The sequence below is a fragment of the Athene cunicularia genome, assembly GCF_003259725.1.
Source record: "Athene cunicularia isolate RWA chromosome 2 unlocalized genomic scaffold, athCun1 chr2_part1, whole genome shotgun sequence".
Lineage (NCBI taxonomy): Eukaryota > Metazoa > Chordata > Aves > Strigiformes > Strigidae > Athene > Athene cunicularia.
Genome location: NW_020799095.1, coordinates 17,625,719 through 17,649,125, shown reverse-complemented (window position 1 = coordinate 17,649,125; position 23,407 = coordinate 17,625,719). Strand labels below are relative to the sequence as shown.

At 39.7% G+C, this 23,407-nt stretch overlaps 1 protein-coding gene across 1 annotated transcript; it reads right to left on the bottom strand.

The window, feature by feature from the left end:
* Positions 1-1,108: 1,108 nt before the first annotated feature.
* C2H7orf31 (chromosome 2 C7orf31 homolog) lies at positions 1,109-23,311 on the bottom strand. The gene is given in 12 exon segments (XM_026843050.1): positions 1,109-1,142; positions 1,144-1,195; positions 1,198-1,342; positions 1,705-1,929; positions 4,557-4,642; positions 7,428-7,517; positions 7,520-7,608; positions 8,686-8,715; positions 14,428-14,530; positions 17,974-18,057; positions 18,060-18,160; positions 23,148-23,311. Coding segments are annotated over 12 exon segments (1,194 nt in total). The 5' UTR covers positions 23,303-23,311.
* Between the last annotated feature and the right edge of the window lie 96 nt (positions 23,312-23,407).

Below are 23,407 nucleotides of genomic sequence, written 5' to 3'. Positions count from 1 at the left end.
TTGCATTTGGGGACTTTTTTGTTTGGTTGGTTTTTGTTCACACTTTGGTAGGAATCCTAAACAGCTCAGTAAGCACAACACAGCAGCAGAGCTGTTCTGTCCCTATCTCTTGCTCATAACTATTTTTATAGCCACCATGCTAATGCCTGCTATTAATCCTTAGCTACTGTATTGACCACTTGCAGCCATCTAGGACTAATTCCTAATAACAGATTACATGCTTTCTGTAGTTTACCTGCTCCATTCTAAAGCTCCCTCAAAACCCTCCAGGGATTGTTAAATCTCATTCTCCCTCTACCAGTCTTCAATGCAGTTTAAATACAGTATCTATGGCATTTCCAGTTCACTTAAAACATTCCTATTTTAGGCAATGAATAAAAAAGGAAAGAGAAGAGTCTGAAATACAAGCCACAATGTGTCTGACATAGTAATGTAGACTTGGAGAGGCCATGGTCAACCTTAGAGCATGGAGGCTTTGGGAATGTGCTCTGCATAGACAAAGAGACTCCACAGCTCATGAGCATCATGTTTGTCCCTCTGTGTGCGCAGTAGTGCTGACATTATTGGTGTTTGACTTCCTGCAGAGTAGCACAGGGTCCTTTTGACTTGGGAGCCTGGTGCTTGTGAGGGCCTGCAAAGGGTCTTATTGTGTCAGTAACTATGATTCCCAGTGCTGGCAACTGTGTTGTAGCTCCTTTCATAAACTGGACAGGTCCACTCTGGAGCAACCTGTTTTCTGATCCCCTCCTCTTCTATTGAACCTCCCTGCTGTGACCATTAAAAATAATCTTGTGATTCCCAGTGTAAATTTATTCCCAGTCAGACTGTAACACTCATTTGTGAATCCATTTGGCCTTTAATGAACCATCTCTTTCCATAGCCAGTGTTTATCCCAGTAGTGAGTTTCTCAAGAAAAGTCATGTTCCCACAGCCTCTAGACCAAGACAAGCTCTTCTAGTCTTGAATAGGCTGCACATGTCCTGGGCTACCCTAGCTGCTCTTCTCTTTACTGTTTGAATTTACTGTGGCTCTCTAGGAAAGGACAGACAGTTTGTATTAAGGTAGTTTTATTTGTGACTCTGTTTTTAAAGGACAAGGAATGTGTCAGTTAAACGAAATAAAAAGCATTGAAACCATAGAATTTGTCTCTTTCCCTTAGTGATGTTACTGCTGAGGTCTTTTGTCTCTCATCTTAGGAATCATGAAAACGTTTTTGTGCTGCTGTCTTAGAGAAGGAGTGCTGCAGCTCCAGCAGTGCTGTCTGGTGCCAAGGAACCTCACAGCCAGGGAGCTAGACTGCGCATTCAGGCAGTGCTGTCTCTCTTGGCCTGTCCTCTGGTCTCTATGCAGGTTGACGTGCTTCTTGATGCCAAAGCGTGTGCAACAAAAGTCTACTTCTCACTCTTTACATCCAGTGGTAAGCCTGGCTTACGTAGACTAACTGGGTTTTCCCAGATTGTATGTTGATCCAAATGTCTGGGCTTGAAGTCTTTGTAGGAGAGGGAACATGCAGAAAGGATTCAAATTCAGGCCTTCCTGAAAGCTGCCGCCTGCACAATGCTGCTGTCTGCAATACATCGGGGATTTTCTGAAGTTTGTTTCTGGCAGCTTTGTATCCAGATAATGAACTTTCAGGTAGCATGTCTAAGACAGAGTAGCCTGCACTTGGCTCACATCCCATTTCTAGCCTGTGCTTTCTGTCACTTTATGCTGCTGACCGAGACTGGCCACTGTTTCTATTTTACCCAGCATTGTGCCTGAGTAGCTGGCTGCAACAGTAGGAACCCTGAATAAAGGCAGAGGCATCAGAACAGTACTCCTCCAGTGTTCATGCAGAATTGATTTGTGGAAACATTGACCTTGAAGTAAACATACAGTGCACCCTTCAAGAGGTCTCACTTGCGAGAGACTAAGCAGAAATATTTCCTTCTATATGGAGGAAGTAACAGAATCTACACTGTCATCTAAGTCTCTTATTTTATCAGGGACTGCTTATTTTAGCAAACCATTGCCTGAGACTAGTCAAATGGCTCAGTTAGGGGTCTCCCAAGCAAAGGGAAGCAGCCCAGACATTTGTTACTGCCCTGCCACATAGGGAGCAGCTTAGTCAGTCTTTCTGTTTTGGAAAAGAAAGTATTCCACTCCACCCCAATGCATAAGAAATAAATGGATATAGAGTCTTGTGCTCTCTTCACCTTTCTTCTGTAAGCACCTGTCTTCCCATTTGTGGTCTCATAGTCAATATGATAATATAAACGGTGAATTTAACTTTTTTAAACTTCTTTTAGGAACTGTTGCAGGTGGGACTGAGGATACTTCCTGGTATGTGACTTTAGCTTTCTTAACCACGGTTTGACCCACTGCTTGAATACTGTTACCCTGTATTAATCATTTGTACTGTTGAGCGTTCAGATACTGGTGCAGAGTCAAAGCCACATTGTAAAGGAATTGTTCAAACATAAAGTACATTTGAGTCCTACAGCCAAAGAATGAACTTCAGCAGTTACTGTGCTGAACAATCTTGAGTGTTTGATATTTAATGTATGTATGCTTTAAGTGGAATAATCTTCAGATAAATCAGCATAGCTCAGGGTAGGCCTCTGCCAATCACACTTTGGAAGCTAGAGGGCAATAAAACTGCTCAGTTTTGAATTAATGCAAGTTGCTAGTTTGGATTTTCATTTCTAGAGACAAGCTGTTAAAAGTGTTCTTTAAAGTGTTCATCATCATAAAGTGAAACATTTGTTTCTTCATCACATTGGAGAAAAAGCTAGACAGCTTTTCCGTTTCAGATACAGGGATTCAATTATCAGAAACTTTTAAATGCCATTTCAGAAGGGATTTCCTTACTTGGATACTTTTTTTAAATCAGTGGAAATAAAGCAGGACAATTTGGGGACTTTTTATCCAGGGTGTGCTGGTTTTGACTGGGATAGAGTTAATTTTCTTCTAGTAGCCAGTATAAGGCTGTGTTTTGGATTTCTTCTGAAAACGGTGTTGATAATACAGGGGTGTTTTGCTCAGCAGTGTTTACACAGATCCAAGGCTTTTTTGCTCCTCACCCCACCAGTGAGGACAATGGGGAGAGCACAAGAAGTTGGGAGGGGACACAGCTGGGACAGCTGACCCCACCTGACCAAAGGGACATCCTATACTGTATGATGTCATGCTCAGCAATAAAAAGCTAGGGGGAAGAAGAAAGGGAGGGATGTTCAGAGTGATGGTGTTTGTCTTCCCAGGTCACCGTTACCCACGAGGGAGCCCTCTCCTCCTGGAAATGGCTGAGCACCTGCCTACCCATGAGGAGTGGTGAATGAACTCCTTGTTTTGCTTTGCTTGCATGCATGGGTTTTGCTTTACTTATTAAACTGTCTTCATCTCAACCCATGAATTTTCTCACTTTTACCCTTCTGATCCTCCCCCATTCCACTGGTGGGTGTGGGGAGTGAGTGAGCGGCTGTGTGGTGCTTAGTTAGTTGCTGGCTGAGGTTAAATCATGAAATAGGGCCAATTTTGGACTTGAACTAAGAAAAACACAGCATTTTACTTAATTTCTCTGCTTCTTGTGTGTGTGTGTGCAGTTGGAACCCAGGAGTGCTGTAAAGCCAGCAGAGCAGGACTCCATTCCTTCTGTTGTTTTACCTGCAGAATTGCTGTCAGTTACAATCATACTCTGCATGACAATGTGCAGGTGTCACTGAGTGGCTTAAGCTAGTACAGGTAATGAATGGTACATTAGCTAACACAGCTCAACTTCATTTGTTATGCTTATATACCATGTTATGCTCATTTGCATGAGTAGCATTTAATATAAATACTATCTTTTCACTTTTATACAGGCCCCACAATGTAAAAATTATTGAAGAAAATAAACATTGAGTATTCCAATATAGTTTTATACATTCTTTAGAGTAAATCTTTGCATTAAAATAGAATCTCATAATATAACTATTGCAGCCTTAAGGAAGAAAGGCAAACCATTCATGCAAATGGATGAGGATGAATCATAGAAACTCTGCAAACTTAAACTGGTATAGTTAGTAAGGAGGCGGTAGTCTGCTATGGTAATAGGTCACTTACCAAACAAGGTGCCATAAACACCTAAGTTGATGAGTTCAGTGCCGTTGTTCCGATTAACACCAAGTGAACATCTAGCCATTATGTTTCAGTCCCTGCAGTTCTGCACCATTCACATGACAGCTGCCAACTCGTTTTATGGAAACTATTACTCGTACTCCTCAAGGCAAAAGGTCATTTGAATTGCTGTCATGTGTTGTTGGCAACTTTAAATGATAAGATAAAAAAATAAGCAGATAATCACAATAACTTTTCTCCCTGCAAACCCTGAAAAAGCCATTAATCCATTACGGAAGTTCTGTCAACCAGCTGTGTAAGGACTGATTTAGTATACTGAACTTTTGCCTCTGTTTTAGTGAGTCTTTCCCTGTGCTTAAGTATTATCAGAGGAAAGGCTTAGCTCTGCTAGCTGAATCTGGTAATACTCTTGCCAATGTTACTTGTGGAAGCATGAAATTTGTAATAAATGCAGTACTTACTATTTTCATGTATTGACCTAGTTCTCCTGTTAATCTGCCAACTGCTTTCATGTTATCATTGTCCAGGATAAGGGGATGCATAGGACCTTAATGGAGACATACTTTACTGTCACATGTTTTTATTGGTTAGGAAAATCAGAATTAATGGACAGTTCCTCTGAATAACCTCAAGGTATTTTATAGTTTGTGTGGCCTTTTGTACTAAATGACAAAAAAATAATCTGAGAAATTTGGAGTTTATCACTTCATGGTCTTTCATTTCTATCCCAAGGAAATTAAATTAACAAAAAATGCTTACCTATGAAGTCCCAACTGAATGTTGTGATTCCCCAGAAATCTTTCGGTGTTTTGTAGCATATTGGTTAGATAGTATATTCGACCCTTCAGTAAATTTAGGAAGCTGAAGGATAAGAAGAATAAGGTATAAACCAGATATTTGTGCTGGATAAAAAAGACTATTTTAAACATTTGAAATAACACATGTGGCAGCACCCTCCCCAATTATCTGTTTAGTAAATGCTAATAAAATTAAAAATGTGGTGAAAAAAATGCCTTTAGTACAGTATTACTACTCAAGTGGAAGATTCAACAGGTATGCAATTCAGCTGACCTAATTCAGATAACTTGGAATCAAGTTCTCCATGGTAGCCACATCTAGGCAGAACATTATGTGCTATATAAGCTTTCTTTTGTAGTTACAGTTATAGACTGTCTTAAAATGGATTGTTACTTATTGTTTCTCTTGCCACATCCATAAGACTGCGTGTCTATAAAGGCTGTATCCTTCTTCACTGTTGCTGCTAATATTTCTTCTACGTTAGGACACTGATCTCATGGATCTGCAGACAGAACTCATCTTCACCCTTCTGCTACAAAATCAGCAGGGTTAAATCAGATCACCCATTTAATCAGTGTAAATTAACCCAGCTGTCTTTTTGGAAGCACTCAATGTGATTGTCTGCACCAGCAGCCTGCAAGGCTAGTTGTCTCTGGCAGAGAGGTGATGACAAACAGCTGAGGGCTGGATCTTATACCAGATAAAGCTGCCTCTGCAGAAGGCCATCTGCCTATGGCCAATTGCAGGAGATTTGGATTGATTCACACACCAGCAGGGAAGATTCTTACTTCATTTTCTGTGCGGGATTTTTGCAAACAGCAACAACAAACAATAAACCTTGATGAATTGTGAAGCTGCCTTTGTACTCATAATGTCACCATCAGAGGAACTGAGTGCTACTAGATGTCTTATAAAAATAAAACTGCAGTGCATGCTTGGAAGAGCTTAGTTTCCAACTCTGGTTCTATCACTGCTTTTTTACTTCAGTCTTTCCAGTTCAGTTTCCCTATTTACCTCATAATGATGCTGTCAACATTAACCACATAATAGCTACTCTGAATTTTGTAAAGGTCAGGTGTAGAAAAGGCACAAAGCTTTTAAATACAGCCTTAAAGTGGTAAAAGGCACCTGAGTGTGGTCTGAGTTATCTGTCAGTCACTGAGAACTGGGGTGTCATGATCTCAAAGGAAGCCAAACTGTATGGAGGGAACAGAAAATGAACTTAAAGTACTTTCTAAGTGCTGGTGGTAGCTGCCCCCTTAGCTGGTAATTCTGAACCTGCTAAGCTTTGCTGGAAATAGGTCTTGGCCTCCAATGATCCTCTTGCTTTGCAAAATTGGCTTTGTAAACTCACCACCACAGATGAGCAGTGTTTCTTAGATTGACCAATGATCAATGAAAACTGACTATAAATGACTAGTCCTAGTGTTACATAGTTGGTGGAAAGGTTTTGGGTTTAGATGGAAAAATACTCCATAAAAAAGGTCTTGTGTACCTAAATTTATATACATAACTTTACTATGCTGATGACTGGGAATGACAGCTAATTAATGCAAATTGACCACTATTATCGGCTTTTACTCTGATGAAAAGCTTCTTACCCATGCCAGTGTAGCTTTTTATGTTTCACACAGTTATGGCCAAACCTTTCCTGGCAAGCACTGCCATGGCACACGGAGGTGCTGGCTTTCTCCTGTCCCAAATTCCCTGTAACCCTGTGTGGTCAGTGGCTGCCAAGCTACTCCTCATCAATTCATGCATGTGATCTTTAAAGTTTTCCAAAATGAAGTAAGTATCTGTCAAAATCTCAATGTAGCAGAATGCTTCCAGGGAAAAGCAAAATAAGAACAAAGTTTTCATGCCCTTTTCCTCCAATATATTATGTAAAACACTCTCAGGGTAAAATGCTACTGGGGTTAAAACCAAACAACTCATGATGGCTTACATGGTATTCTGTAAATAATGAATATCTAGGGCTTCATCTCTGTCTTCTAAAGGATACAAAGAGTTGCTTTTTCTCCCTGGACCTTGTTCTACCATCTGTGTAGTGATAAAGTCTTTTAAATAATCAGCTTTTATTTCATGGGTACCTCTTGTTGTCCTTAGCAAAGGTATGGCAGTCATGACTTTGGCCCCAAAACTGCTAGGTTTTGATCCCACTGATGCGTTTTTTTTTTTTTTTTTTTTTTTTTTTTCTTGCATTGTTTTGGACTGTGAAGAATTATTTGTCTGACAGAAGATACCAGATACACTAAATGATCCACCTTGCTTTTGTAGGGATTAGCAGCTATGTTAATAGCTCTGTTGGCTTCTGAGGCTACAAGGTGTTCACACAAGTCAGGTTTATTCATCATTCTCAATGTTTAGGTATCTTCCATGGAGACTGGAACTCTCAGCACACAGAGCTCTAATTTAAGCCAAGATGCTGAGCTTGACCACTGAAATATTCAGATTCTGACTCTGTTAAGATTCAGTAGAAAGGAGTCTTTACTTCAGTAGTGTTACTAAGTTTCAAGAATAGATGGTAAACCCACAGAGTGCTGTCTTGCCCCTGGTCTTCCTCAGAACAACCACATCAAAAGCCTTGGCTTGGATATTGGGATGGAAAGGCTGATGACTGAATCGATTCTAGTGTCTTAATCCTCAGGTGATCAGAAGTTTGGGAACATGATGTACCTAGAGATGTGAGAGGTGGGAAATGGCAGGCACAGAGATCTTGGGTTGGTTTGAGATGTCAGGAAGAAGGACAGAAAGAAAGAAAATGTCCTTATTTCTCATTTCACAGAATTTTAATATTAAATATAACACTTTGCAAGAACTGGGAGAGATGTGAGAATCAGAAAGCAGTATCTTGCTTCTTTAATCCCCTCTTGCTTGCACCCTGCAAGAGTTCACAATGATGATTCCCTTGAAGCTTTTGTACATAATCAGTCATACCAATTCATATTTACTTCTATGTGGCTCAAGGGAAGGAAAACGTGGACTTCTGATTCTTGCACAGCTTCAGTTAATAGTAACTGAGTTTGTGCTTGTAAAATCAAAATTTGTCTCTTAGACAATGTTTATTTCTGGAAGGAAGGAGGGTAAAGCTAAACTGGAGAGTTTTACAGGATACTGAGAACAAGGGTTTCATGGAATGCCCATATGCTGTTCTTTTCAGCTTTCAGCTTTTAATGATAGAATAATATAAAACCAGGGGAATCCTGAAATCTTTTGAGAAGAATAAAAGCATCAGTTTATTCCATTAAGAGAGAGTAGCACCCTGTTCAGATTCTTCTATACTTTACCACAACTGCATACAGCATCTTACTGAGAGCAAATAACTTTCCCCAACTGCTGCATAAAGCACAGTTACAACCTTATACAGGAGCCAAATTCATTCCATTCCTGAGGCTGTGCAGATGTCTTATCAAGCTAGGTATTTCTGAGGCTTCTTTCTCATAAATCCATAAATCTGCTTTATGCATACTCTAGGTCTCTTGACTGTGCTTGGTAGATGCTCCCAAATACTTTAATTCACATTAGATAAAGAGGTCATGAACAACACAGTCCAGAAAACCCAATTAGCCCATAGGCAAGTCAGCAAGATCAGTATTTGTTAGGAGAGTGGGTGTGCTAGGCAAACACTGCTAACCCTATCATTACATGCTTCATTCAAAAGAGAGGGCTTTTGTCTAGTGGTGTTGCTGCTGCTTATTGCAAAGGAACCTGCACTCTGCAATTATGGCTGTAAGAGGAACTTGCCTTTTTATTTCATTAAGGAAAGATAAGATGTAATATAGGTGAAATGACTTAGCCAAACTGTCTGGTGGTTTATGAAGCCTATATTAGGGAAGAAACATAATAAGTAAGTTACCTGAAGTGACCCATGTTCATTTCCACCTCCTACACTTTATCTGAATCAGTGCAATCAATATACATTAGGGACAAATCAATGTGTAAGCAGTGCAGATAATATTCTTACTGATACCACTCATCACATGAGGAATGTTTTGTGTTGCCAGGTGCCAAAGACTGAAAAGACACTGAGAACGAGTGATGTGCAGAATGTCTTTTTAAAAGGAGTGAGGAAAAAACTAGCCTCATACATTTTTGCATAATAAGCTCTATATTAATTAACAATGGTATGTGCTATTAGTAAAAATATATCCCTTTTCAGTAATGCAAAACAAAACCATATCCTGTTTATACTTGCAGAGAAAATACTTATTCATTCCATGCTGATAAATTATTTATATTTTGCCATGGAGACTTATTTTATGCTTCAAATCAGTTTTTAAAAAAGCAGTCAAAAGAAAACTTTAAAGGGCAAGAATTTCATCACTGAGTCTAGCTAAGAGTCTCTTGGCTATTGTACCAAGTCAGAAAAGTATCTAAGATTAAAAAAATAAAATAAATTTGCTTAATGGTTCTTTGTGGTACAATGAAAAAAATTTTAAAATTTCTGAAATAGTGTTATTGATCTCATCTAAATGGTTCATCTGGAGCTCCAAAATCTCATGTATTTCATTAATTTCACTCATTACCAGGTCTTGCTTGAAAGGATCCTTACCATATATGGGTAGGAGAGATTGTCTGATGATAGTCTTTTTTTGAAGCTTTATTATTTTTACAGTAATCACACAAAGTTTCTTGATTCTACAAGCCATATACCAAAATCCTCATATTGCTAAAACCCTTTGATTTTCTCAGTGAGGAGAAGGATGTCCTGGATTCATTCCCAAGCAGGAGATGGTGCTAACTTCTCAGGGCTCCTCCCTTTCTCAGTTTGAGGACAGAGCCATGTGGGATGTTACTAGGCCCCATGGGGACTCTGTCATTTCAGCCTTAGCAGTTCCTGTGGGAAGTCTTTTCCTCCCACGGCTGGGGGTTACTCTGTAACCTGGTTAATAAAATAGCCATGGCATGGGAGCTGCACCCAAGCTCTCCTCAAGTCACCTGTGACTCAAGATCTGCAACTTGACCACTCCCATCATTGAATTAGTCTCAGTAAATATAGGTTGTGTGCAGTTTCAAAGAGGATATATGCCCCCTTGCTCTAAGAGTTTAAATACAGCCCTGTGCTTATTTCTTTCCAAACTGACATGGGTGTTTTGAAGATAAACTTCAAGTGCCAGATCAGTTTTGTTCACACGTTCTGATACAGAAGCCATACATTTTATTGTGAAATCTATGCTGTGATGCTACGGACTTGGTGTAATCAACATGAGGTGTGATATCTCACAAATTACCATGCCAGAGTAACTCATGCCTCAGCTGAGATGAACAAAAGATCTACTTTTAATGTGTGATGCTACAAAGATAACAGGACTTCTAAGTGTTGGATTCTGACGAACATTTGTATATTGTTACATTTAGAATGGCCTGGAACTCTGATTGAAACTTTGTGTCTGTCTTGAAAATGGAAAACTTTTACAGAAACAGCCATACTTACAGAACAGCAAAGTTTATTCCATAGATACTTCTGATTTTCCATTTTTACAGTTAGAATGGGTCCTGTATGTCTACTGGTGCTGTAGACATGAAGGAGAATACTTCTTAGCATTTCTTTTCAATTCACATTGTGTTACAATATTACAATTGTAAAAATAAGAAGTATTTTAAATTTCCATTTCCATTCACACTGTGTTACAGTGTGAATTGTTACATTCTTCACTGCATTCATTGAACATATTCCTGATACAAATATGCATAAATAAGGAGAATCAGTCTGCTTTGTGCTTTGGCATGGCACTACTTAAGTACCTTTGCAGAGCATTTTATAACATCTAAACTTAAGGCAGCAATGAAATGAGGGCAAACATGCATTTTCATGACTCTGCCATGATTTAGAGAAGCTTTGTGAGCTCAGGTTGTAACAGCCAGCAAAGCTTTGCATTTTCAAATGTGGATAGTTATTTAGAGTGTTACTTACACTTTTAAAACTCAGACTGAGTAATCATGCCTGAAGCCACTCAGAATGGATGGCAGTATAGAGATCTGGATGGAAAGGAAGAAAGGAATAGCAGTTTTTCCAAATTTGGCATCGAGGTGGTTTCACTCGAATTTTAGTAATCTTTTGCTGGAATCTGCCAGTATCACACAAGAAACAGTTGCTCAGTATTATGTTATCTAACCCTTTATGTTCAGTCCACAGAGGATATGGAGTCTGTCAGTCTCTTGAAAAGAAGTCAAACTGAAGGAACTTATGCTCCCAGTTTGGAAAGCTGTAGCACAAATCCAGGGAGCGGTCCAGATGGACACCATCTCATTTCCCTAGCAATGAGTTCACTGTGGGCACTCTTCAAACACTTTTTGATAAAACAGGCATAAACCAAGTTTCATGTGAGAGAGAGTATCCTTATGGAGACACGAGCTTCACCTGCAGCAGTTCTGCAACTTGCCTCCTGATGCAGTGCAGAGTGCTATGTGCAGAGACACACTTGTTCAGTAATGGTAATAAAAGACACACTGGAACCTGTGTGACCTTCATGAGGGTTCCCACTTACCACTATTTTTCTACTCTCTGACATGTGGTAGAGCCTCTGAAGATCTGTTTCTTCTCTCAGGTGTGGTGTTGGCCTGAAAGTGATGCAGTGTGGGGATCCTCATGACCTTCTTTTCTAGATCAGGCCAGAGAACTTTTTGCTGCTCTTTCCTGTTAATTTCCTATGTACTCAATAAATTATTGAGATAAGATGTATCACTCTTGCCAATTTTAGCAGGAAGGAAATTATGACTGGAGAATAAAACGTTTACCATGTGTAAATTGGCTTTCTCCGCAGCCTTTTATTTTTGCAAATGGAGGTAATGACTTACCTTGCCTAACCTTAAAACCTGCTTGGTCGGGGAGCTGCAACTCAGGGAACCACCAGGGCTCGAGGACTGGGGGACAGCCAGAGGAATGTAAGTGCTGCATGGCATGATAAACACTGAAAGCAGATTAAAGCCCACATGGAAAAAAGCCAGTTTTCATTCATTCTGTACTGTCACCAAACCCACTGAAAACCTCATTGGTGTGACCTGTCTTTGGAAGGACAGCTGCAAATGCTCTACTCTGATGTAATATGTGTGTGTGTGTGTGTGTGTGTATAACTAGTGTTCTTGGCAATGACTGAGGGTGTTTTTTAAGGCCTTTCAGGGTTTTGCAGTCTTGTTTGATGGGAACTTATTACACCTTTAGATGGGAGGAGGCAACTATTTTTTTCCAGTATATTTAACTGGGAGGGCACATGTGTGTGGCCCACTGCTATTGCACATCTGCACAAACCCAGTGCAAAACTGGACAAGGATATGTAGTGTTCATCCTTAAGGCAAAGGCATAGTTGTTCCATGAAAGTGTACAGAGTTATTGCAAATGCCTAGTAATTAATTTCCCACAAAAGACAGTAATGGCTTAAAGGAGGCCTCACAGGCTATAAGGTAAATAAACTGAGTGTTAATAGCTCCCAGGTAGGCCTGCAGAGCAGCACTTGGAGGGTATTTTTCAGGAAAGGTTCCATGTGGCTGTCACCGCTTAATAGTCCCTGACAGCAGGAAGAATATTTGCTCTGAAAGACCTTGGACTATGAATGCAGAAGATTTGCGTGTGTGTTTCACTTTTTGTTTTAAATTATGCATTTTTTTCTTTCAATTTAAAAGTATTTCAAAGACTGAAAAAATACAACCTTATAGGAAAAGAAAATGCTCAATCTAGGACAAAGCATAGCAACCCAGCATGTTTCAGGTTAAGATGTGAGTGCAAAATAATGAAGAAAGTACATCAATGTGCTGTTGATCAAATATTCAGAGTCCAAGGTCATGACTCTTCAGTATGTACAGGGGCAGAGTTTGATCTACTCTTGTGTAAAACCTCCTTCCTACTTTTACAGCTAGCACAAGGACATCGAGTCCCAGCAATCCTTGGCTGCTTCCTTTTAAGGAAGCAAATCCCCAGAAAGGTGCCGCTATCTCTGCCTCAGCCTGTGTACACGTATGATCCATTCTGCTGAGGAGTTGGCACAAGAAACACTCTGGCTGTGAAGTGAATGGATCCCAGACCATCCGTAACCAAGAAGCATTTGTAGTTCACCAGCCTAGACATTACTGAAAACACAGCAGGCCTCTACCCAATGCAAGGGGCAGTTTTTAATTTTTCTCCACAATCTGTCTGTGTTTCTGCTGTCTATCTCTGGTTTCAGGGATACCAATATAAATGACACATAACAGGACACTTATTTGACTAGGAAGTCACAGCAGACCAAATTGTTCCCCAGTGTCATTCCACTGCAGTCAATAGAGTTTTCTTGGCGATGGATTAGGTAATAAAACAGATCCACTGAGCTTGACTGTGCAACATGAGAGTGCTCACTTTGCATGTTGGTTTTAAAACAACTTTAAAAGTGCCCCATTATCTTACAAAAGTGCATAGGTCAGTTCTTGTCACTTAGTCCTTAGGAACTTGCAGGGAAACATGCTACTTTCTTGTAGTTTATAATCAAATTCTGCGGAAGTGACACATCCAGAGCCTCTAATGTACATTTCTAGTCAAAGGCCATAAACTGTTCCAATAAAATGGTGGTTTGCCTTGTACATTCTTATAGGTAACCTACACTTTCACACTTGCTTCTGCTGCATGTTGCAATGAGGTAATGAAGAGAGAAGCCTGCAAAAAGCAGTGATTACAAAGAGCAGAGTTGCAGGCTTCCTTGTGTAGCTTCTGTAGCATGTTTACAATTATCTCTCCTGCTTTTCTAGAGTGTCTGATGTGAGGCACCTGCTACCCATTTACACAAAATGAGGAGCAGGTACCTCACATACAGGGAGGCTAAAGGGGAGTAGTGGGAGCAAACAATGCTCCTCACAGCCCTATAAAGATAACTGATAAATCGTTGCAGAATTATTCTCAGGTTTCTATTATGCTCTAGTTATCAATGCTAATATGAGAGGTCTAACTTGTAAATTCTTCAAAAGCAGAAAATGAACATTTACACTTTAAATTACCTTAATCTAAGATCTCGGTTGTTTGATCAAGTTTAAATGTTTTGCTGGTGCCATCAAGTGGCAAAATGTTGGATTGCAGAACTCCAGGAGCATCCAACTTCACTCAATCTGGTATCTTGAACAGCAGCAGTGAGGAAAATAATCCTTAGCAAATCTCCTCCAAAAATACATATATATACGTATATACCAGAAAAATGGACTGGAATACACATGGTGTCATGGTTACTTCAGTTATTTCAGTTTAATCTGGATTCTAACTAGTAGAAAGACTTAACATTTTTCAGTATTACAAGTTGATCAATATAGACAACCCATAAAGCAAACTCAGAGACACTTGTTGAAGAGCCACTAAACTGAAGGAGCACAATGCCGTGTTCTGAATTTCCTTCCCAACTGTGTTTGCCCTCCTTTGTTACTAGCTAATCTCTTTTTACAGAGCATGGCCCTTCAGATTTCATATCATATCTGCACTTCATATCATATGTGCTTAATATCACCAGCATGGAATGAATATTCAATTTGCTGTTCTATTCACTAAATTCACAATCTGGTTAATGCACGAACTAAACTTACAGTTCATAATTCATACACCCATCACTTTTTTTCAGCTGAGTGACATCATAATGTTGCTCAGAGGGAAGGCCTATGGGCAAAGAGAAAGCACAAATGTGTAAAGCTTATGCTCTATTTGCTTATAAAAATCCAAATATATTGATATGTTTTTGTCATGATTTCTCAGATAACCTGTAATATCAAAATTCATAGATGATGCCAGTGTGGAAGTCTATTCTGGGTTTCAAAATCTAAGTCATGCAGGGCTGGATTTTGAGAGGTGCTAAGCACCTGAGCCTGAACCCAAGGTTCCTGGGAATGCTGAGCATTTCACCCTGTGAAAGCCTGGGCCTTACAGCCCCTCAGCATGCACACCTAACACTCAGTAGGAGCTATGGAAATGCCTTGAATGGGTGCAGATTTTTACTTTATAAGGAGGTAAGTTATTCCTACATTATGAGGATCACTTTCAGCTCCTTCTGATGCCAAAGGGCTCCCAGAATCCAGCCAAACTGCGTGATGCTTTTCACTGAAAAGAATCTGAAGTGAAGATAGCAGCATACTTGTCATTGAGTTTAAACATCAGAAAACAATCAGTTGTTAGTATGAGACATCGGGGAAAAAAACCCCCACAAAACCCAACAAAAAAAACCCCAACCAAAATCCACAACAGAAGAGAGAGCAAATGCGAGTGCCAAAATGAGGGAAATGCAGTTGGAAAAATCAGCCATAATTAGTAATATTTTCCCATTATTAGAAATAGCCTTATAGTTCTGACCTGGCCTTGCTAAAGCTGAGCTTCATCCAAAGTATCTAATCAAATGTCTGTTGCTAAAAGGAATGGGTGGCCTTAATTGCATGGCTGAAAAAGAGATGTTGGCTGAGAGAAAGGGAGAGAAATGATGCTGAATCAGAAGGGACTGTTTGACCTTTATGACTGGCTCAATAGGCTCCCAAGTCTTGAGGGTTATAGCACAGTCCAACAGGAATATGCTCATAATACTCTGGGTCTAACCACAAGTTCAGAATGGTTATTGTCTTCTCTTTCCTCTTTAAGCACTTCCCCACATTGCCACTGTCCAGTGTAATGCATGCTTCTCTGCCATGGGTACTGTCAGTTGAGCAATGTGGGCATCTATGGTCAGACTTACCCTTCCAGACCTGGTGCAAGGCTGTGTGTTCAGAAGTGCTGGGCACCTTCATCTTAAACTAAAGTCACTAAGACATCACACACACCACAGTAGTACTCAACAGCTGGTGCTGAGGGTGTTCCCTTGTGACAGACTGCCACAGGAGGGTGCTCCTGTGGAGCAACAACAGTGATTTTAGAACCAAATTCAGGGATTTAGGAGGTCTGAATGCTGATTTGGGATGATCAGTGCAGTATCACTTTACTGTGAGAGCTGGCCAAGATAAACAACAAATGGATGTCATGAACTTAGGTTTATAAAGTAGCTTGCAAATATCTTCTCCCTTTCTGACTGCTAAGTTGGTTTTCTGAGATGGGGCAGGTAGTCACTGTGACTCATCTACCTTCTCATTAGGTACTATGCCTGAGATGGACAAAACATTCACATGCTTGCAATGTGGGGGTAGGAATGTAAAGACAGCTACACAGACTATATGCCACCTAGGCATTTTCTACTTGGTGGGCCTCTTTTTCTCTTCAGAGTGGGATTTACTTGTATGGATCAGGGGCTCTACACTAGTGTGCCTGAACAACAAATAGTCCAATGGATTGCATATTCAGAAAAGAAAAACACAGCAGTAATGAAACTTCTTGTTTCAAGCTCAATATACATTCATGTACTGATCCTGCCACTGTGGCATCATAGCACCTTGCCATGCTCCTGGGATGGAAGTACCATCAGCATCATTTAACAAGAGCAAGTGCAGGATTCTCCACCTGGGAAGGGGTAATACTGGTTATATGTACAAATTGGGGGATGAGAGGCTGGAGAGCAGCCCTGCAGAAAGAGATCTGGGGTTTGGGTTAATGGCAAGCTGAATATGAGCCAACAGTGTGCCCTGGCAGCCAAAAGGGGCAACCATGTCCTGGGGTGCATCCAGAACAGCACAGCACAGCTAGCTCCCTTCTCGAGGGAGGTGATTGTCCCACTCTACACTGCACTGGTGCATCCCCACCTCGAGTACTGTGTGAGGTTTTGGGTGCCTCAATAAAAGAAGGACATCAAACTCTTAGAATGTGTCCAGAGGAGGGCAACCAAGCTGGTGAAAGGTCTTGAGGACAAGATGTACAAGGAGCGGCTGGGGCCACTTGGTTTGTTCAGCCTGGAGAAGAGAAGGCTGAGGGGTGACCTCATCGCAGTCTACAACTTCCTCAAGGAGGGAAACGGAGGGGAAGATGCTGATCTCCTCTCCCTGGTGACCAGTGACAGGACACATGGAAATGGAATGAAGCTGCATCAGAAGTTCAAGTTGAACATTAGGAAAAGGTTCTTCACTGAGAGGGTGGTGGGTTACTAGAACAGGCTGCCCAGGGAGGTGATAATGGCACCAAGCCTGTCAGAGTTCAAATAGCTTCTGGGCAACGCTCTCAGTCATATGATTTAGTTTTAGGTAGTCCTGTGAGGAGCAGTGAGTTGGACTCAATGATTCTTCTGGGTCCATGCCAACTCTAGATATTCTATGATTCTGTCATCATTTTACAGAGAGGCTTGTTCATGATAATGCAGAGAAGAGCAAGGACAGGAAGATGTGTTTCCAGTCTTAGAGTCATGTTTTAACTCTTGGACAGCCATGCAAGATGCTTAGTCTACATCTTCCATTCATGTTCTCCAGGGAAGCCTGCAGGACTGAAGGCTATCCTTGAACTTCTCCAAGTCAGCCCTAAGCAGCACTATGTTCAGCATCCAAAGCTTTCCTGTAAGTCAGTAATGGTGATTTGAAACCTACCTGAGTGTCTGAACAGAGATTTGGCATCATTGTTTGCCTATCTATCAGCTAGTCAGTCTTTTTTTTTTTTTTTTTTTTTTTTTTTTTTTTTTTTTACAAAAGCTATCATGACAAACAAGAAGTTTGGGAACTGGTTTCAGTGGAGGTAGCACCAACCATGGTATGTTCTAAAGAATAAGTTAATTGTGGTAAGAGGCAAGAGAAGAGCCCTGACTTAGAAAGTATACCCCAGAGTTCTTCCCCTCAGCTGTTGTCTAGACAGATCTCTTCTTTTACAACAGCTTTCTGATAAAGCTGAGCACCAACTTTTCATGTTTATGCCTATGGGAGTTGTGGATGCTGTAATTATTCTGGTAGTAACATTTTTAAGGTCAGGAAGGGTGTCTGGGATAACAGCCAACAGTAGATAATTATCAGATGATAAGCAAAATATAAATATGGAAATTTGGAACTTTAAGTGTTTCAGCAAAACACTGTGTGGAGATATGTGGATACCAATATATTCCCCCAATATGTTAATATTTGGGTCACTGTAAAAAGAGTAGAAGCTTAAACTGCCCGTTTTTGGAATGCAGGTACTTGCACATCTCAGTCTACATTGCTGTCTAACCTGTTATTGGTCTGTTGCTTTTCTTGTTAAAAGCATTTCACTTAAACATTTTGTCTGTGTAGCCTCCCTTGGACAAGGGTCTACACCACTACTATAAGGTGGATATCCTTTAACAAATGTACATAAGACTTACCCTTTGCCCTGTTGTCTTCTGGCAGTACAAGTAGTGCAATTCCTTCATGCTCCCTTTCTTTTCCCCAGGGAAGCTTGCAGCAGTGAAGGGATTCCCTGTCTTTATACATCTGAAGGAAAAAAAACAACAAACCAACCAGAATATTTAATGGCAGCAACACTGATGGTTACTTGAAATCTTGTAAACAATGACAACTTGGCTTTATTTTCTTGGCTGTCAGTTAGCCTTATTCTGGGTAATGCTATTATGGTGAACTGTCACTAGGAGAAGTAGGTACAATGGTGATTGGCAATTGTTTAATGAATTGTTTAATGAATGTTTTAATCAGTGAGAGGAAGATAGATCTGTGCAACATGTATATCTTATAGTGTACTTAAGTCATGTGCCAGCATGTAGATATCTGCACTGTCCCTTCAATACTACATAAGCGGCATATGGACAGCAAATATATGCAGTGGCACAGATGGAAGCTTTAGCATCTAATTCCCACTGATTTTAGAATTTGTTATTTGTACCTTTGAAAACCTCCCCTCTCTGTCTCTAGAGAGGGGTGAGAAATGTTATTGTTTAGTAGCTGTAATTCATAGTGAATACAAGCTGTGTCAGGCACCTCACATAGATGTGCTAGTGGCTGAGGATATTCAGTACATTTCCATACATTTGTGTCATTCGAAATCAAGCAGTTCGACGTGTTTAGATGCATGTTCACTTTACACAGTTTTGGTTTACAATGTTGTAAAGATGGACGCTAAAGTCACAGAAAATTTAAAGCTTCATTTTCTTTTGGGTGGCAGCAGCTTTCCAGTCAGGAGAACACTTGCATAGCGAACTGTCTTATCTCCTTAATAAGTCCTGCAAGGATCCAGGAGTCAGACTCGATGATCCTTATGGGTCCCTTCCAAAGTGAAATCTTCTATGATGCTATGATTCTATAAGAGTCAAAGTGAGTCGATTTAAATTTGACTTAGCTGCTCAGGATTTTCTGAAAATCCTATCAAGGAAGCAATGAACTGTTGTATGTGGTGGGGATGGTCACTGTCAGATGTTTTACTGGTGTGCTGTCTTCATTCATATGAAATCAGAGAGTAATGTTTAGGGGAATGTGTTGGGAACTGCCAGGCATGTCTGTGTTTGTTGTCAGCCCTTCCATCATGGAGTGGCCCTGATTCTTGCTTTAGCTAGACCTCACATATACTGACATATTTTTCTGATATTGGGTATTTTTTTATGGATCCATGAAGCAGCTGGACATGGCTGCAGACCAATAGGAGTGCCTTTGTTGATTGTGATGTAGCCACTGCACTGCTGTCACAGCAGAGGCCGTGGTGAATCATGCAGATGTTCCAACTCGCTCCCAATTGTGATACATTGAGTTTCTCTGCCCTGTGCTCCCAAGTATGGTGTTGCTCTAAGTTTCTGGATGTGTGATTTCTGATGGAGAGAGGTGTATCAGCTAAAGAAATTGTTTAAGCAGAGATGTTATTCATCTTTGCTAGTGTTGATTACTGTTTTGGAGATGGAGGGAGAGGGTGTTATTTATTAAGCTATATGGGGAAGAAGTGCCACGCTGCAGGTACTATCTGGATTCAAGCTTATGGTATTTTTCAGGGGTAAAGTTCCCCTAATTCTGACTTAATCTTACATGGATTCAAAGGTAGAATAACATCCCTGAGCCCACATCTCCTAAAATGTGAGGGGAAATAGGCTTATTTATTATACGGCTATGAGCATTACAGTCCTGACCTTCATTATGAGTACAAGCTTTTAAGAAAGAAAAAATAATGGCTACAAAAACTTCTTCTCAGAGTACATTTAGACTCAAAATGTGGCAGAGTCCTAGATAATATCTAAATAGATCTTAGGAGTATCTATGGGAGAGATCATGATCTACAAGACACAGTCATGCCATGTTGTGTTTTGTTCTCTCTGGTTTCTTGGAAGTGCAGTGCCCTTCTATCATGTAGTTCCTTCTGTGTGGTTCTGCACTACTGTGCTGCTGCTTGATGCTGTTCCTTTATCCTGCCAGGGTGCAAAGGGCAATATGTTTGTATTGTACGATGAACCAAAATAAGAAACAACTGATGTGCCACAGATTATCAGAAAGCTTTTCTGTTTTTAAATTTCTGAAGGAACTCAAGCATCCATTTATTAAGTTTGGTCTAAAGCCTTTTTTGCCGTTTCTGAAAGAAGGCAGGCAGATGCCAATTCACCTGTGTTGCTGTGGTGTTTGTTTTCATTAAGCTGACTCTCACTGGAAACATTAATAAATCATTCCTGTTGACTGCTATCTATAGGTTACTAAGTTGCAGAATAACCACTTTACCTTAGACGGAAAAGAGAAGCATTCTACACAAAGGTCTGATCATCCATTCAGCCCAAACAGGACTTTAAGTGTAAAATGTTTCCAAGTCTCCTTCTTACAAAGAAACATTTATAGTTGACATTGATACAGGGATACTGAAGATCTCAAGGACACAGAAACAAATGTCTCTGCTCAGAGAATATCAGAAGAGGGCTAGGGTGAACAAAGTTTTAAAGAATATGTCATGAACAATCCATAAGAGTCTCAGCAATATAGTCAATGATTTAACAGAGACTATTACCATTTCTAACTTCCACAATTATAGATTTATTCTGAATTCTGCCAGCCAACTTCCAGCTTTCTGGCTCCTTTGTTCCAACAAAGCTAATATTCTGGGATAAGAACATCAGTTTGCTAGTGCCTTCTTTATTTTTAAAAAGTTACATTTTTCCCTTCAAATTTGTTTTTTTTTGTGGGGAGCTCAAACCAAAGTGTATGAATACAGTGTCTTAGATCGTGAGTTTGCGAAGAGCTCCAGTAACTGATTTGATCAGTGTATGAAGCCAACACATCTGAGGCAGGATGTTGCCAACAGCTTCCAGAAAGTCTGTGGAAATAGAGTTCTTAAAGGGCTAGGATTAGGACCTGCCTCTGAGTGAATTCACATAGGGCGCATTCACACTGGCATTTTAATTTGGACCAGGAGTGCACTTTTGACATGAATCTTTCAATGGTCTCTATTTTGCAGTGCCTTGGTCTTGGAGTACTTGAACTGTGTTCCTTCTGGATGAAGTTAACTGGAAGATGTGCTCCAGGAATGCACCAGGAGGGCACCTCAGCCACAAGTGGACCCTCAGATCCTGGAATCACGGTAGAGGTAATCCAAAGTAAAGAGCACCTGAAATGCATTTTTCCTGGACCTCAGATCCTCAGCACCAACTGTTTCACTCTACACATCTTCTGTAGTCCACAATACATGCCAATGTAGACATAGTCACTGAGCAACATACTGATTTGGAATTCAGTGAATTTTTTGGGGGGTGGAAATGGCTGAACTTTTTTTTTTTTTTTAACTCTTGCCCAGTAAACATATAAATAACTAAATACATTATCTTAGTATATCAACACTGAATCTGACTATCTGATCATACAGTAAAGTCCTTAGGGTACCTTCTTTATATATATATATATATATATATATATATATATTAAACCTAGCATTATACAAATTACACATACATGCCTCTGGTTATTCAGGAGTGCTCTTTATCAGTGCAAGTATTGGTAATGAATACTCTTGTCCAAGATGATAATGTAATAAAATTAATGGATATTTTATTTTTAAAAGCTGAGAACAACTGTGTTCTATTTATTTATTTGCTTGTAATTATGTGACTTGAAAAAAAAAGCACCATTTAAAAAACATGTATGATATTGTAAAACATGCAGCCACCTTCTTTACAGGTATAAATTGGTGAGTTCATGTGAGGGAGTGTTTACATTAGCAGAAAACTGATGCTTACTGCCTGTGTTACAATATGGATTTTCCTTTTCACAGAGAAGAGAAATGTTACAACCTGGCCATGTTTATTTCATTTTTGTGTTTCAGAGCTGGGTCTAACATAGCTGTCATCTGAAAGATGCTTTGCTGGTGTGATCAGATTCTGACATTGCAGCCCATTCTGAGCTTAATTTTTTCTTTTGCTAGGTATCCTGTGTAGCCGACATGAATCTTTCTTGTACATTCACTTAAATTTAGATCAGGCCTATAATTCAGTAAACTTTCAAGTATGTCAATAGTTAAAACAGTTCAGATGGAAATTCACCCAAATTCCTGTAATGCAAGGATTGCAACTAAAACTTGCCTCAGGGAAGATACGTAAGTGGGAGTCAGCAAGACACAGTTTGCCAAGTGTGATAATCCAATAATATCAAAATATTCCAACTGGAATTCAGATGTTGGATATGAGACATTACAAATAATGGAAAAAGTTAGCAGTACTAGTAAACCAGAGGCTTCCAGTAAAATGGAAGCTAAGAACTGATTTTGGTAACAAAAAAGATAAAATCTCACGTGTAAGAACACTGGAGGACTTGAGACTAACTCTGGAATCTGTTACGTATGTAAAAATTAGAAATTTAGGTCAAAAAAAAGTTGCCATGTGTACTAAGTAGCATGGAGGTTCAGCTTTCCAGAACTTTAAAAACGGCAGGAGTTCTGCTATATCCTGCCCCTAGGTAAGAATATAATTGGGCCTGTAAAATATAGTAAAAAATGTATATTCCTGGAACTTCCTGGTTGTACATTGGTAATGAGGAAAGCAAAATGCAGGCTTCCTATAATTTTAAATTTTAATTCTAAAGTTTATCTCAGTATTTCTAGGTCAGCCTGTAATCTAGGAGGAAAAAAATTTAAAAAAGAATCAAAACAGGAGTAGATCAAAGAATAACATGAGAAATGTTGGTGACTGGTTTGAGAAATATACTTATTTTTTTCCAGATTAGAAATACAATATACATGTTGGTTTTATTCTTTATGAAAATTATTTCAGGATATTTTGAGCCCTAAAGCCACAGTATAATGTATTTAGCAGTCCTCTTTTCAGCTGTAATCAACATATTTCCCAGGGAACTGACAGACTATTACACAAAGTAAAAAATGTTTTGCTTCATTAAAACAAAAAGAAAAAAAATGGTGTCTTGCCAGGAAAACCCAACTATTAGAAAACACTTTCAGTAACAGTAAATGGATATCAAATACTTTTAACAGAATCATTTACCTTTTCGAGTTCTGTTCTTATCTGTCTTGTGAGACAGTTGGACAAGAAAGAATTTGAAGTGGAGTTAATACCTCATTGGACTCAAAGATTCTTGATATGCTTTCAGTTCTCTCATTTTCTCTATAGCAGTGGGGCAGGTCATGCAGCAGCATCATGTATCATATTTGAGCTTCTAGGGGAAGATACAGGGATAAAATACCAAATATCAAGGGTTTTGTTAGTGCATCTGGATGCTAAGGAGGAAACATGGATGAGTTCTG